This window comes from Emys orbicularis, chromosome 2, assembly GCF_028017835.1.
Source record: "Emys orbicularis isolate rEmyOrb1 chromosome 2, rEmyOrb1.hap1, whole genome shotgun sequence".
In the NCBI taxonomy this organism is placed as follows: domain Eukaryota; kingdom Metazoa; phylum Chordata; order Testudines; family Emydidae; genus Emys; species Emys orbicularis.
The window spans coordinates 287862005-287879412 of record NC_088684.1 but is presented as its reverse complement, the minus strand read 5'-3'; the positions used below and the strand labels follow the sequence as shown (position 1 = coordinate 287879412).

Sequence of the window (17408 nt, the reverse complement as noted above, 5' to 3'; positions counted from 1 at the left end):
TTTGGTCTGGGGCCAGCCCCTTAGCACAAATTCTCAAACTTTTGTGAATCATGGACTGGTACAGATCCAGTACTTTTACCTGTAATGGTGTCATTGGAGGTGTATGAAGACAGTCCATTAGTAACACTCTCTTCCCTTTTTTTTTTTTTTTTATCTTTTTCGTGTCTCTAGTAAAAGCAGCTGGCTTAAAGCATCTGTATTTCCCAACTTCTGACCAGTTTTGTATACAATGGTATATTCATACTCTCTTAATGTCACTGGCCATCTCTGGATCCTGAGTGATGCCATCTGTGGCATAATTTTCATCTCATTAAACAATGTGAGTAGGGGTTTCATCGGTGCAAATTATAAATCGGTGCCTATATATAATAGAAATATCTTCTGCACCCCGAACATAACAGCTAATCCCTCTCAATCTAGCTATTAATAATTATGACCAGCAGAAGACCGTCTGGGATGCAAATGCAGTTAGCTTTTCTTATCCATTCTCCATCCGGTGAGCTAAAACGGCTCCAATTCTGAAGATGCATCACAAATCAATATCAGTTGTTTGTCAGCCTCATAATGGTCCAGGACTTATGGGGACTGCAGCAATAGTTTAGACTCCTGAAACACTTGTTCGTGAGCTGATTTCCAATACTGTTCAACCCCCTTTTTAAGTAGCATATACAGAGGCATGAGAAGTATTAAGTTTGGCCAAAACTTACTAGGGAAATTCTGCAAGCCTCAGTAAGCTGTCAGCTCCGAAATATTCCTAGGTGCCAGAGCATCTCTAATTGCTTTGACTTTATCTCTCACTTGCTGGAGTCCCTGGGCATCCACTTTACAGCCCAAGGATATCACTTTGTATGCCAGGAAGGAACACTTATTCCGTTTTTGGTGCAGACCTGCTTCCTTTAGCCTGTTTTGCTCTTCTACTAAATTTTGTAAATGTTCTGTTTCTGTGGGACCTGTGATTAATATATCATCCAGAGATACTGCCACCACGTGGAATTCCCTGAATCAATCCCACCACAGTTCTTTGGAAATAGCAGGGTCTGAGGACATACCAAAAAGTAGCTGATCATATTCAAACAGTCTTTGAGAGTTTACAATGACCTACTGCTTGCAGGCTTCTTCCAGGATGATCTGTTGGTAGTCATGGCTCAGATGTAACTTTGTGAACAATTGCCCTCCTGCTAAAACGGCAAAGAGCAGTTCAGGTTTGGAATTGGGCACTGTTTTAATTGAGACCGTATTGACAGTCCCCACATAGGCATATGGAGCCATCCGGCTTCTTCCCTGGGACTCTTGGGGCAGCCTATCTAGAAAACTTTACAGGTTCAATAATGCCAATTGCCTGTAGTCTTTTTAACTTAATTTCAACGTTTTGTTTCATGACACAGGGTACAGATCTGGGTTTGAAATAGCAAGGCGTGTCATTTGGGTTTACATAGACTTTAGCAGTAGTGCCTTTTATAGTATCCAGTTCATCTTTAAATACTTCTGTATGTGTATTTCAAAGTTTCCAGAACTAGATCATGTTCTGATTTCAAGTGAAATCAGTGAAAGTGAAAGGACAGCCAGTCACCCTCTTCTGAGCCAGTCAGGGCCAGTGCCTGTGACTCCTAAAAATGGTAGATGCCTTACTTGTCTCTGGTACCAAACATTCACATTGGTGGCTTGCAGTGTCTTTATGCCTTCTCCAGCGTGGTGGTAATTTTGTCCTACATTTCTGCAGTGGAGGTGGCTCACTATCTTTCCACAAGGTCCCATATGCTTCTTGGCTTATAATAGTTACATTATCTCCCATGTACAGCTCAAATCATATGTTTTGTTTCTCTTTACAGACAGCCCAATATGAATGGGACCTATTTCAGGAATACTTGTTTGTTATACTATAGATAGTATAAGCTGCTATTTCATCTTCCTTTTCACTACTTTTCACCTGAAGTACATTAAAAGTACCAAGGCTATGAGGCTGCTTTCTATCCTGGTTTTGTGTCTCTGCTTTCCTGGTATTGTTTTGACACACTTCAGATGTGCCCTGTCAACCTGCAGATGTGACGTTTCTCATTTTTTCAACCCGCAGTCCATTGGGTTGTGTTTGCCTCCATGACTATAACACTCTCTGCTAGCTGATTGGATCTGTTTCCCAGGTTGCCTTGCATATTTTTTTTCCCACCTACCTTCTATTTCTTGTGTGCCGTTTCCATCTGCCCTGTGTTTTGTGTTTGTAAATCCTGTAAAATTTTATTTGTTGATTCCATAGGCTGTGCCAATTTCAGAGCTGTTTCGAATGTTAACTGTTGTCCAGACAGTAATCGCCTTTGCCTTTTTGTCATCATTAATGCCACAAAGTAATCGGTCTCTTAGCACTTGTGTCAGGGACACACCATAACTACAATCTTGAGAGAGCTTTCTCGGTTCTGCCCCAAATTCCGTTACTGTCTTCCTGCTGCCCTTGACCGAGAGTTAAACTTCAATCGTTCTACTGTTTCACTAGGTGTTGGGTTGAAACATTTTTTAACAGATTTCCTAGCTCATCAAGCTTTTGTCTGCAGGCTCTTCAGGGATTAACAGGTTTCTCGTTAAACTGTAAGTCTTGACCCCTACGCTGTTGACTGTGATAGTTTTCTTTTTAGCGTCATCTGAAATATCATTAGCTGTGGAAAACATAAGCTCTTTCACGGTATTCTTCCCAAGTTTGGTGTGGTGGATTAAATCGTGGTGAAATAGTCCCAGAGGCTGTAGTCATTTCCCTTATGTTTGTAAGGGTTTGTAGGCCTTCCTTACAGATGACTTCCCAAATCTTTCTCTTTTTTTTTTTTCATTCTTGTAAATTCAGCTTTGTCTCATCGCCATATGTTGTATTGTAAAACCATACACACGTCAGCCTCGTTAGGTATTAACAGTCTTCACTCAGGCCAAAAACAAACACATGTCTGCAGTGGCTCTGCAAGTGTAACTCACACACCGCCTGGGTGTGGTGTTCTGTCCCATCTAGTGGCACCGAGACCACTTAGAGAGAGAGATAAATGAGTCTGCTACAGCCTTCGCTAACCGCCAGTTGGCGCTTAGCTCATGCGGTAGAGGCTCATGCACTAAGCTCCAGAGGTCCCAGGTTCAATCCGGCTGCCGACGACCGGGGTTTGTTGGCGTTACACAGGCACCGCACTTCCCGCCATTGCCAACAACAAACACACCTAAAACTAGATAGTTAAATCAGGAGACATATGGCTATCTGTCCCCTCTCCCCTAGTGGCTGGTTTATTACACGCAAACAAGAAGGAGAATTGAAAGCTATCAAAATGACCTGAGAAGAAGCGAAGACTGCAGCAAGAAACCATCAAAGATGGCGTGTAGTGGTGAAGGCCTTATGTTCCACATGGAATAGAGGCATAGGGCAGTTAGTTTAAACTATGTATTCTTGTTACTGAACCCCTGGTTTAGGGCGTTTTATTCCCTAAGGCAGATTAACATTGCAGTGTGTATATAGAGGATGTCCCTGTCTCACATTAAGGACTTGTCTACTAGGGTTACCATACGTCCAGATTTTCCCGGACATGTCCGGCTTTTTGGGCCTCAAATCCCCGTCCGGGGGGGAAATCCCAAAAAGCCGGACATGTCCGGGAAAATAGGGAGGGAGGGCCCGGCGGTGCGGGGCCGGGGGCCGGCGGCGCGGGCGCTCGGCCGGGGGCCGGTGCTCGGCCGGGGCGCCGGGGCCGGGGGCGCGGGCACTTGGCCGGGGGCCGGCGCCCCAGGGCCCGAGCCGGGCGGGAGACGCCGGGGCCAGAGCCTCTTGGCGCCGGCTGGCCGGCCGACCGCCAGAGGGAGCCACTCGGTCGGGGGGCCGGACTGGGCCGCGCTGCACCCCGCCCCAGCTTACCTGTTGCCTCCCTGTTTCAGGCTGAAGCAGGGGAGGGGGAGGAGCAGGGGGCGGAGCGTTCAGGGGAGGGGGCAGAGTTGGGGTGGGGCCAGGACCCCATGGAGTGTCCTCCTTTTTAAAAATTAAAATATGGTAACCCTAGTCTACACAGACCAATTAATGCACAACATGTTAGTGCGCTTTAGAAATCACATCTCTGTTGCCTGCATTATTGTTCCATGTAGACAAGTCCTTAATGCAAGACAGGGACATCCTGTATATACACACTGCAATGGGAAAGGAGGGAAATCAGCATGAATTGAGTAACTATGCCTGCTGTTTGTTGGATAACTCCCCCTACCCCCTTTTCTTTTTTAAATCAGGGGTGTTCATCAGTTAAAACCTAAAATCAGAAGCCCTCTGTCTCCCCCTCCAATTTAACCCACCTCAGGCAGACAGGAGAATTTGGGTCACAGCCTTGTGAAGTGTTTTGAACAGAGTTGACCAGGAAATGACAATCCCATTTTGTGGCAGAAAGAGAGAGAGAGAGAGAGAGAGAGACGCCTAGTGGCTCGAGCACTGGCCTAGGACCTGGGAGCCCCAGGTTCAAGTCCCTGTTCTGCCTGATTTGGAGTCATCTGGGATGAAATGCTCTGCTCTAAATCAAGAGAGTGCAGGGAGTTGAACCCACAACACCCACATTCCATCCCACTGCCCTAATCATTAATTTATAGAATCACTGTCACCAGTGGCAGTTTTGCCCTTGGGGGGGCCCCTGAAGAGCTCAAGTGTGGGGCCCAAACTGTTGTTGCCCCATGCCTTGTTATACCAATAAAAACTAGCAGGATCTTATTAAAGGGGACAAGATAAAGATGCCACATTTATTATGATAACAATTTGATTTATGACCAATAACTAATATCTTAATCCTTATACACACACATTATACCTAATACCTATACATACATACACACACACACACACACACATCCATCAGATGTTCTGCAGCTGCTGCATAGTTACCAGTCCTGCTTGAGTCTGTGGCTTGAGTTTGCAGCTTGGGTTCGTAGCTTGTGGCGGCTAACTGGCCAGGAAAGCCGGGCACAAGGACGAGCTGGGTCTTTGTTGGGCATGCACCGATGCCCTTCCATGTTGGCAGCAGAATGTTACCCTCCTCCAAAGTTTTCCATCTCACCCATCCTTTTTGTAGGCTTTAGTTTGAATCCAGAGTCTATGGGCAGGTCTACACTTACTTCCTGGTTCGGCGGCAGGCAATCGATCTTCTGGGATCGATTTATCACTGTCAAGGCTGCTTCCCCACTTTGAACTTTAGGGTACAAATCTGGGGGCCTGCATGAAAGCTTCTAAGCTTAACTACCAGCTTAGATCTGGTCCGCTGCCACCATCCCAAAGCTAATTCCCTTCCCTGGGTAGCCTTGAGAGACCTTCACCAATTCCCTGGTGAATACAGATCCAAACCCCTTGGATCTTAAAACAAGGAGAAATTAACCATCCCCCCTCCTTCCTACCACCAACTCCTGGTGAATACAGATCCAACCCCCTTGGATCTAAAAACAAGGAAAAATCAATCAGGTTCTTAAAAAGAAGGCTTTTAATTAAAGAAAAAGGTAAAAATCATCTCTGTAAAATCAGGATGGAAAATAACTTTAGAGGGTAATCAAACTTAAAGAGCTCAGAGGACCCCCCTCTAGTCTCAGGTTCAAAGTATAGCAAACAGAGATAAACACTCTAGTAAAAGGTACATTTACAAGTTGAGAAAACAAAGTAAAACTAACACGCCTTGCCTGGCTGTTTACTTACAAGTTTGAAATATGAGAGACTTGTTTAGAAAGATGTGGAGAACCTGGATTGATGTCTGGTCCCTCTCAGTCCCAAGAGCGAACAACCCCCAAACAAAGAGCACAAACAAAAGCCTTCCCCCCCCCAAGATTTGAAAGTATCTTGTCCCCTTATTGGTCCTTTGGGTCAGGTGTCAGCCAGGTTACCTGAGCTTCTTAACCCTTTACAGGTAAAAGGATTTTGGAGTCTCTGGCCAGGAGGGATTTTATAATACTGTACACAGGAGAGCTGTTACCCTTCCCTTTATAGTTATGACAATCGCGTCTTGTCTAGACGCGATAAATCGATCCCGGAAGTGCTCGCCGTCGACGCCGGTACTCCAGCTCGGCGAGAGGAATACGCGGCATCCACGGGGGAGCCTGCCTGCCGCGTCTGGACCCGCGGTAAGTTCGGACTAAGGTACTTCGAATTCAGCTACGTTATTAACATAGCTGAATTTGCGTACCTTAGTTCGAAGTGGGGGGTTAGTGTGGACCAGGCCTATAGGTCTTGCTGTGTCACGCTGCCTCCGGGTTTGGTGATTGATCACCCGTCAATTGCAGACATGACTTTCAGCCTCGGACCGGGCTTTGATCTTCCTTCTATTGTACCTTTTCTTTTTAGGGTGGATTTTTCTTACTTTGTTAGGGCTCTTGTCTGCATCTTCAGCCTTTGGTGGTTGAACTCTATTTAATCAAGACAGGCTGGGGCTGGAGGTTGATTCCATCATCCATACATACCTCATTCACACATCTAAACTAAACTAATAAGATTACAGCAGGGTTTGCAAAAATGAAGGTTGCAGCAAGCCCTTACAAAATGGAGTAAGCGTTTTAAAATGGGGTTTGAATTACAATATGGCAAACAGTGAACAGAAGTTACAATATAGACAAGTATAATGGATGGCAAACAGTGAACAGAAGTTACACTGTAGGCAAGTGTAATGGATAAATGGTGAACAGAAGTTACAATACTGAAACAGTGCAAGTCTCAGGGCTAGTCTACACTTACCCGGTAGTTCGGCAGCTGGGGATCGAAGTTCCGAGTTCGATTTATCGCGTCTGGTGTGGACGCGATAAATCGAACCAGGAAGTGATCCCCGTCGACTGCGGTACTCCAGCTCGGCGAGAGGAGTACCGCGAAGTCGACGGGGGAGCCTGCCTGCCGCGTGTGGACCGCGGTAAATTTGAAGTAAGGTATGTCGAATTCAGCTACGTTATTCACGTAGCTGAATTTGCGTACCTTACTTCGACTTGGGGGGTAAGTGTAGACCAGGCCTCAGTGATTTAAGCAGGAATTGGATTGATAGTGAAACTTACAAAGGCAGCTGACTGAACAGCTATGGCTCTTAACAAGCATCTTAATTGTTAATTAGCCAGTTATTGGGGTAACCGGTTTTATGAATGAATATTGTTTCATTCATAAAACTTTACTTATGAAGTTACATTAATAAAGTAAACAATTAAAAACAATTTCATTCATCAGTTCTACATTGCCCTAATCATTAACTTATAGAATCACTGTCACCAGTGGCAGTGTTGCCCTTGGGGGGGCCCCTGAAGAGCTCAATTGTGGGGCCCAAACTGTTGTTGCCCCATGCCTGGCTCCTGCCCCCACCTGGGGCTCTGATGTCTGGGTGGCCCTGCTACTCAGCTCTGGATCCACCCTGGGCTTTCAGCTGCTCAGTCCTTACACTCTCCGGCCTTCTCCTGGCTTGCAGTGTCCCTGTGCTGACCTGCAGAGGAGTGAAAGGGGGTGCCTGGCATGGGAACACAGGAGCTGGAGCCACAGGCGAGGGCCTTCTGTTTGGCCTGACAGGTGTCCACTGTTCTTTCCTGGTCCCCACTAGGGGTTCTGCTGTAAAGGCAGCCCCCCGAGCTGGCTCTGGTTGGCCTCGGGCTCCTGGTAGTTCTGGCCCTTTCCCTCCTGGCTGCAGAGCGTCATTGGAGCTGGCAGGACTGGGGGGCACTCAGGCAGGTCAGCGTGGAAATGCTGCAGCCAGGGCCGGGCAGGGAAGCACAGTCGCTTGGAGCCAGGTATCAGGGCCATCGCTACTGTGGACCCCTCAGTGGGAACCAGGATGGAGCAGCTAATGCCTGGCAGGCAAAACAGAAGGTCCTCGTGGACCGAATCTGGCTTTCAGGGGACCCCCCCTTGGTTCCTTGGGGACCCCCATCGATTGCATGGATTGCAGGTGCCTAACCCTGCCACAAACTGTCATCCCAGATCTGGAAACCATTATGTCTCCCTGAAACAGTTCAGTAAAAATGGTCTGACTAGCTGTAGTTTTGAGGTCCTTCAAAATGGAAGGTGCTGTACAACTAAGCCTCTGTTTCATTACTATGGCTTTTAGAGTGCCTTCACTTACTACTTCATACCCCACTTTCAAATGGGATCACTTCTGGTGCCAAGAAGAGTTTTCTTTATGCTCGTCACAGGAACATCTCGGGGAAGAAGATTCGAAAAAAAATCACATGTTTCTTCAAGGATCATTTCCCTCATTAAGGGCCTTGTTTACGAGGGGCATTACTTGCTGAGCCAAGGTTGATTTTCAGCTTTGTTAGCTGAACTTTAACCCACTGACATTAACAAAATAAATTTCTCTCTCTCTGAGAGCCACATGTGACAAATGAAATAACATCTCCTAGGCATAGGTTTGAATCTGTGAAAAATACTTTCCCCCCATGCCAGTGTCCTCTTAAGCCATCCTCCAAAAGGCAAGAAACCCCGTGAAATGGTTTTGTGGCCGATTAAGACAAGTGCATTCAAACTGAGGGTCAAATATCTGAAGTATTTTTGTGCTCATTAGCTGGAAGTTTGTATGTGACAGAGGAGGATTCATGATTAGTGACCCTTCAATCAGGCCTTTGAATGAGTATGTAACTCCTACACCAGTCAAGTGCGCTTCTCTTTTGGGTACTTATATGGCCCCTACTGCTCTTTGCAATTTTTAATGCATTCATCCTCACACACCCCTGTGAGGCAGGGCAATGCTATTATCCCCATATTTACAGGTGGGGAACTGAGGCACAGAAAAGCTAAGTGACTTGCCCAAGGTCATTCTCGTAGATCGAGGAATTGAAGTGGGGTTTCTTCACATCCTAGGCTAGCACCCTAACCACCAGCCTATCCATCCTCTTAAGGGTTAAAGTGGATCCTATATGCTGATATTAGTTTCCAACCATTAATAAAGTTCTAGGATAAAATCCCAGTTCCATTGAAATCACTGGCAAAACTCCTACTGATGTGAGTGGGGCTGGGATTTCACCCCTGGTGTCTCTGTGTTTCTACAAATTATTGCTTTTTCCCCAATAGCCATATTGGCTACTGTGGAGATACTGTGGTAATGGGGCAATACATAGAAGGATAAAGGGGTGACATCTCAGGGGTGATTTTCTCTTTGCTTCTCTCTTCTTAGAACGCCGAGATAATCTGCTATAACTCTAACATTTTGCCCCCTGGGTGCATGTGCCTGGCAACCCTTGAAGCCAGTGGCAGGCATGTGCAATACTGAAGGGTTTCCCAGCAGCACAGTACAGCAGGGGGTTTATAGGGTCACTGCAGCTGTGGCAGCGAGCCCTGCTGGAGACTTCAGGCTTTGTGTACATGGGCTGATGGGTGGGAAGTACAGTCCATAAGGAAAGCGCACTCTGCGGCACTGCCCATCCTATAAGATACAAACGAACATCTTCAGCTGTATGTTTAATGGTACAGCTGTGCCATGCGGCTGAGTTAACACTGCTCCTGGAGTCAATTTTAACATAGGCAACCAAAAAGTGAGTGGGGCCGGCTGAGGAAGGGGCAAGACTATGGCAGCTGGGAGATTCCATTACTCTGCACATCCCTGGTGCAGCTTCTGCTGGCAGAATTCTTACAGACCCCATGGAAAACTTAAAGCTGCCTTGCCTGGGAGTTCACTGTCCCTGGGGGCAAATGCTCCTCTCTGATTGTCTCCCCCTAGCAGTGCAGGATGGACATGGCACTTGAGGCCAGACTTTCAACTGAGCTGCTGCCTGAACTTATTGTTCATGCCCAGAATGTGCATGCACCTGATCTCTGCAGATATGGGTACCTGCCATCTGCATTTTAAATATTCCAGCATCTGAACACGAGCAAGTGTGAGAATTTGCACTCATCAAGCCCATTGGGTGAAGTGGGTTTTGCAGCTGAAAAATCTGTCATATATGCACAGGTATGAGAACCATTAAGGGCTTGCACCTACAAAGTGCGTGTGCAATTTTGTGTATTCACAAGCAGAGCCCGGGAATGGAAATTCAAGCCATTTAAGTGCTTCCTTAAAGACTTAAAGAATATTGTCTGCTGCAATATGTTCAGGACACAATTGTCCAAGCATCACATAATTATTAAATCCAAAGCCATTTTTTTTTCACACTGTGCAAAATAGAAGTCCTCAGTGAGGATATAGTCATGCCAAGTTTCAGATTCCAAGCTCCAGTAGTCTTTTATTGTAGCACTACTCAAGAGGCGTGGTTAGAATTATTTACAAAGGAAAATGTACATATTTTTACTGTCCTATAACTCAAAAATTGCCAAAGTTTTTGTCCAAACTTTCAGAAAATAAAACAAATAAACCCTAATCACCTTTTATGATTACAGCATACACACAAATGTAAATAAAAAACATAAAATACTCTTTCTGGACGTTGGACTGTAACACTACTTTATTTCTTAGAATAACACACAAGAAACCAAAATCAAACAAAACAGGCTGCTCCCTAAGACAGAGGGACCCACCTTGCTTTAGGCTAGCTCTTTGAAGACTGACTGACTGGAGCCCCAGATCCCATGCTTCCCTACAGTGCAAGCAGGACCTGGAAACCCCTTCACTTAAAGTGATAGCTTGTAATTTTTAACACAATTTTCAATACACCCCAAATTCCGTTGGTCCGAAAATAAGCATGGAAAATTTCATCCCCAAAAAAGCTTATGCTCCAATACGTCTGTTAGTCTATAAGGTGCCACAGGACTCTTTGTCGCTTTTTACATCCCCAAAAGTGAATGTTTTCAGTACTTATGTGTGTGAAAACAGAGGGTAATGGAATACTGTTAAGTATCTTCTCAACCAGTGTCTACTGTAGTGATGGCTCATTCCCTCAGGTGTTCCCAGCTGGTGTCAGATGCAGCTAACGGAAGGATAAAATTAACTTCCATTGACTTGTATAGTAAGGCCACTTCATACAATATATGCGTGCTGGAATGGAGAATAACATGAACATTTATGTTGAGAGCTGAGATCAGAGCTATAAAATCATCCCGCCTCATTGGCTTAATGCACTGACAATGTTTCATACCCATTGTATCCACCCTGTTGCTATGGGAGAAAGCAGTGAATCTGCACACGTAGGTAGCCAAGTTTCAGCTGCATGCAACACTGTGTGAAATTGAATGGTCTTCTACAGATGTAGCACATGCCATAAGCAACGAGGTGATCCATTGTGTGTCACTTCACACCCCGATTTGTGGCAGTTTTGCATCTAGGTGTCATTCCTTCCAGCTCTGTTGAATACCCTGAAAGTTGTCAGTAATGCTAACTAGCCATCAGCATCAGCACGAGATGTCAGTAGCCATCCGTGAGATTCCCCCCACCCCTGCATCAACTCTCAAATGATCATAAATGTCTTGTAACAAATACATGTGGATTCTAAGCCACATGTATTGCCCTCTGTGTACTATCCTACTGTTAACTTAGGCCTGGTCCCCACTAAGCCCCCACTTCGGACTAAGGTACGCAAATTCAGCTACGTTAATAACGTAGCTGAATTCAAAGTACCTTAGTCCGAACTTACCGCGGGTCCAGACGCGGCAGGCAGGCTCCCCTGTCGATGCCGCGTACTCCTCTCGCCGAGCTGAAGTACCGGCGTCGACGGCGAGCACTTCCGGGATCGATCCGGGATCGATTTATCGTGTCTAAACCAGACGCGATAAATCGATCCCAGAACATCGATTGCCTGCCGCCGGACCCTCCGGTAAGTGTAGACGTACCCTTAGGTACCGGTAGGTTTAAGAAGACTTATGCCATCAACTTCCATTATTTAAAAATACTAAAAAAGACCCAACCTACCCTATCCTAGCAACTGCTTCAGTGATTTTTTTTAAAGGCATTTTAAGCAGCATGTAAGCATTTGGGCTCTTGGTTTGCTCCTTATTCCCACCATCCATGCTGCACAGCTGTGTAACAGCTGGGCTGACCCAGCGCCATATGATGAAGACAAATGGACAAAAAGAAGGATGGGGGTAAAGAGAGGAGGAAGGTGAGATGAGGAGACGAGGATGCAGTTGCTTAGCTTTGTCCTGTGTGCATTTTAATGAAGTGTCTATTCTTTATTTTATGTTTATCTAATTGTCAGTGACTCTCTCATAGGCTATCGCCTGCAATAGACAAAGGGGGAAATGTTGTAGTTACACAAAGCTTTTGTGTGGGGTGGGGAGGTGAGAGAATTTATATACAATAAAATAGTTGGTACTTCAAAGTCGTAGTTTCCTCTCAAGATGCCATGGAATTATCTGGCGTATTCCCCAAAGCTAGAATAGACGCATGCTGTTTTGCACAGCCCATGGGTCCCTTAAGGCTATATTTCAAATGAACATGAAAATGAATTTAGCAACTCATTTCTCGGCAAGGACTTCAAACGTTTGGTTTACTGGTACCCCTTCGGGGGTAGGGAGGAGGTGTGTGTGAGAGAGCGTTAACTTTCACAGCACAGAATGGTCTCCGGTCCACTGATGTGCGGAGCAGGAGCTCTGTAGTTCCTGTAGGTGACACAATACTTTTAAAATAAGGAAGCAGGACGAATTGGCAAGTAATTAGGTGGAGCTCTGACAGGGGCTAGATGATATTATTATCTGCTTTCAGAGAAGTCAGTGAGGAGAAAGCAATTATATCAGAGGGGGGAATTAAAAACCAGAGTGACTAGAGTCTGTATTGTGTTAACTCTCATTAACCAAATGGCGGCCTTTGAGACATCCAGAATGTTTGGGCAAAAAGGCAGAAGCAGCTCAGGCCAGTTTTGCGTAACGCCACTGACTGCCCGGCAGTTACTCCTCCTTCGCGCCCGTGTTCCCCAGCGGACATTCAGACTCTTTCTGTGGGCGGTTTGTTTTTTAAAGGACGGGTGGCTGGGCCTGAACAACGCTCAATTAAAACTGAAATCCATTCAGACAAAGTTCATGTGTTGCTTTCCCAGCCTCACTGAAATGTTGTTTTGTCCCCACTTGTGGCATCTCATGCAGCTGACTGTGAGAATCTTAACAGCCAATGGGAAAGCCAGCTGGCCTGAATTCAGCCTGCGTGACTAGTTTGACTGGTTTGTTAGGAAGGCCAGAAAGCTTGATCCAAATCCTGAATCGTTGAGTCGTTTGCTTTATATGCTGCTGTATAGGAAGGCGGCACGTGTGAAGAGTCGGGGGCTCCAAGGGAGCTAGGCCTTGTCTACACTACACATGTTTTGCTGGTGTAGCTATGTCCGCAGAGCTCCATAGTGTAGACAGGGCATAGGCCAACACAAGGAGGCTTTCCTGCCAGTGTAGGACCACTACCTCCCCGAATGACGTTAGCTATGCTGATGGCAGCACTCTTCTGTCAGAGTAGTTGCATCTATGCTAGGAGTTTTGACGTCATAGCTATGTCAGCTAGGGGGTGTGGTTTTTTCCCACTCCTGACCGACAGGTATGCCATCAAAACTTTGCAATGTAGACCTGGCCTTACTCCCAGTTTACATCAGTGTAAGGGAGAGGGGAACAAGGCCCTAGTCTGTAGGGGGGGAGGGATAGCTCAGTGTTTTGAGCATTGGCCTGCCAAACCTAGGGTTGTGAGTTCAATCCTTGAGGGGGCCATTTAGGGAACTGGGGTAAAAATCTGTCAGGAGGTTGGACTAGATGACCTCCTGAGGTCCCTTCCGACCCTGATATTCTATGATTTCTGTGTATAGTAACAACTTTGTAAACTACATGACACACTCCAAGTTGTGGCATTAGGCACCCAAGCATCCACTAAAATTTTTGCACAATTTATTTAACCTCCTTTCCATAAGGCTGTGAGAGATATGGCAATTTCCTGCAATATCCTTGGGAAACCTTGTTGAATTAAGTTTAAGTGTGTTCTGGGTCCGTTGTATTGAATGAATGGTTTGTGTATTCTAATGGGTGAGACTGTATGTAAACTCTGTGAGGGCAGATGTGCTGTGAACCCTGGGAAGTGTTCTGAATTTCAAAGGACTGTACTGAACAAAGTACCAGAGGTGAATGGACTCTTGGGACAAACAGTATCAAGCTGTTTGCTTCGGGAGTCTCTAGGGAGAGGTGAATGCAAATCCCTCACCTCCTGGCTATGCAAAAACCAACCTTTTGAAGCTACGGTCTGAGGATGGGACCACTGTCTGCTGATCATCTGTTCCCAGAGTCTCAATATCAAAGGTCCAACTGTATAAAAGAAAAACTAACCTATGCATGGGGGTGATAGTTCGGAGCTAAGGCTGTTAAGAACTTGTAACCACAGATAAACCCAGTGGTGAGGTTTGAAGGAGTGACTCCTACCAGAGCCCTTGTTGGAGTTGGTGGGTGATCTCTGGGAAGCTAGTAGCGTGCATGTAGGTTCTTTTATTGTTTTTAATGTTTTCTCTGTAATGTTTTCACCTTAAGAATAAATGTGCTTGCTTAGGAAGAGCTGTGTGGTAACTTGTAACTGCTGGCAATTACAGGAGCCTAGAGTGACTGCAGAGGACAGATACAGGCACATGAGAAAATGTACCTTATTTTTAAGCTTCTTTTTTGTGTGTCCTTCACAGTCCTTTCCTGTCTTACTGAGTGTGGCAGGTTACCTATTCTGCAAAGCCCACAGAGGCAGAATTCATTATTTACCCAGAGAAAATGCTCTCATTTAACATCTATACCTGTAAAGCTATCACTGTGGGGGGGTGGGGAGGTTGGTTAACTTGCGCATTTATTTATTTATTTTGGTCCCTATTAGGAAACGCCTACAGAGAATGCCTGGGAAATGGGACATGGACTTCCAAGATCAACTACTCTCAGTGCGAACCTATTCTGGACGACAAGGTCTGTATCTCTCTTTCTCTCCATTTTTCCAAATGTTGTCATTTTTCTCAGCATACTGGAAAAGAAGGAGGGTCTTGTGGTTAAGGTGCTAGTCTGGGAGTCAGGAAATTGGGATTCTATTTCTGGCTCTACCACAGGTCCCAGTGGGATCTTGGGCAAGTCATTTACTATATGTGTCAATTAAAAAGCGGGAGGGGTATAGTAACACTCCCATTCTTTGGTTATGTCTGCACTGCAACCAGTGACGTGACTTCAGCACATGTAGACGTCCTCAAGCCAGTTTTGATCATGCTCACTCAAATAACAGCACTGAAACCACAGCAGCACCGAATAGCCGCTCAAGTACATACCCTGGGTCCTGGGTGGGTTCAGGGGCGTGCACAGGAATTTAAATTTGAACGTTTTTGGAGGGGCACATTAAACACCCACAAAAGAAAGGTTCACGTGACACCCCTTCCCCCCCCCCCCAGATTTCTCAGGACGTCTCTAACGGGGACACCCAGGAGCAGCTCCCCGTGGCAGCAGCACTCTCCCTGTCTCTGCAGTCCAGGGAGGGAGGAAACAGCAGAGCAGCTGGCTGCTGGCTGAGATCCTCCTCCCCACATCCTTACAGCTGCAGCCTCCTGCTTTTCCTTCCCTGCTGCTGCAGTCCCAGTGCTTCTGCCTGCTTTGCAGACCCCCTCTGAGATGAGTGGGGGGGTGTGAAGGCAGAGGCAACGTGGGACTCCAGCAGGGGGTGAGGAGCTCAGCTTTCTCCCTCCCCGGGCTGCAGGGACACATGGAGATTTTGGGTGGGGGGACCATGCCCCTGCTTGCCCCTCTCTCTGCACACCCCCTGGGTGGGTTTGTGCAGCCTGTGTTGCCACGGCTTCCCTGCTATTGTTGCTCAAGCTAGCTAAGGAATGTCTACACGTGCAGCATAGATATAACCTCAGTCTGTCTGGGCTACTTAGACTGGAAGCTCTTTGGGGCAGGGACTGCCTCTTATTCTGTGTCTGTGCAGTCCCTAGCACAATGGGGACTGAATGTCGTTTGGGACCAATAGCTGCTACTGTCATACTATTATTACTACTACTGTACTAATATATTCACTGCTGCCTGGTGTGTTTTTACCACCTGGTCCTGCAGGGTACATGGCATCTGTCGGTCCCAAGCATTCCCAATCCTCAACCTCATTTTATCATCAGCAGACACAGGGAGAACTGACAATAATGTAGTCCTGTAGCAGAATGGTTGGACTGCAGAGCCAGCACACCCTGTAATCCACAAGAGCTTACGGAAAGGTCATTCCTCTTTGTTAAATTCTACAGACTCTTTCAAGAAGGCTGGAAGCTTTGTGTGAAATTCTGTGTTCTCAGATTGGCAACTTCCCCACGTAGATGAAAGGGAAGTTCACCCTTGCACAGAGCACAGGTTCAACACCCATGTGCCAGTTTAATCCTTTCTATTCTCCTATTCGTAGTTTGTAAATGGTACCTAGGCGTTGTGCTAACCTCTGCCCAGGGGTGAATTTCACTCTAGAAGTACAGGGATTTACGGATATTTCTTTGTTTTTTCTCTCCTTTCCTAGAGAGGTGCAAGGCCCTTTACAAACATATGTGAAGATGAAAGTCTCACCTGGCTGAGGAGTTTATAATCAAAATTAGCCCTCGTTCTAGCAAAGGAGGGGGGACAGGGAGGGAAGCACCAAAAATAGCTGGCTCGTGTTCAGAATTCAGTTGTTCATTCCAACTTTTTGCTTTAGTTTAATGTGACTTGTATGTTAAGGTGGATTAAGGGCAGGTGTGAAAGCAAGAATAGACGGCACAGGACTTTCTGTATTGCCAACCCCAAGTATTCAACATTCATGAGTCAGACAGAGCCCCCAAAATCCTGAGAGTGCCTTAGGGTATGTCTACACTACCTGCCGGATCAGCGGGCAGCGATCAATCCAGCGGGGGTCGATTTATTGCGTAGATGCAATAAATCGACCCCATAGCGCTCTCCCGTCAATTCCTGTACTCCAGCGACATGTACATTATTACATTATTACTTCCTGTACATTATTTACGTAGCTGAAGTTGTGTAACTTAGATCGATCCCCTCCCCTAGTGTAGACCAGGCCTTAGAAATCATGATTTGTTTAAAAACATAAATAATGGGCTGCTTTTCATTTCCCTTTTGGTTGGTTTCCGAGCCTTTAGAGTGCACTCAGGTCACGTTTTCAAGCTCTTCCCTGCAACCTTGCGGGCTAGACACTAACATTTATTTTAAAAATGAACCCTGAGCTTCTCTCACATCCCATGACTCCGGGAGTTGCGGCCTGAAGAAAAGCACTGCATATTGTGAGACCTAGTAACGCAGCAGAGAGGTGGTTAGTGGTGCAGTCACAACCCATGACTTTTGTAGATCTATCCTGAGACTGACAGGTGCACTGGACGGGGGAGACTGTTCGAGGCATCGAGGGTGGCTTAAGGAAAAATCAGTCACCAGTGGAAGGAGACCAGGGACTCATTAAGGGCTGGTCTACACTGGGGGGGGGGGATCGATCCAAGATACGCAACTTTAGCTACGCGAATAGCGTAGCTGAAGTTGAAGTATCTTGGATCGAATTACCTGGGGTCCACACGGCGCGGGATCGACGGCCGCGGCTCCCCCGTCGACTGCGCTA

The 17408-nt window shown here is 46.3% G+C and overlaps 1 protein-coding gene across 2 annotated transcripts in view; it reads left to right on the top strand.

Moving 5' to 3' along the window:
• The window catches only part of CRHR2 (corticotropin releasing hormone receptor 2), a 268724-nt gene that overhangs the window by 156406 nt on the left and 94910 nt on the right, over positions 1–17408 (top strand). For both annotated transcript variants that reach the window (XM_065399012.1, XM_065399013.1), the window contains one exon: positions 14673–14758. In XM_065399012.1, the coding sequence (XP_065255084.1) occupies positions 14673–14758 (86 nt within the window). The remainder of the gene's footprint in view (positions 1–14672; positions 14759–17408) is intronic.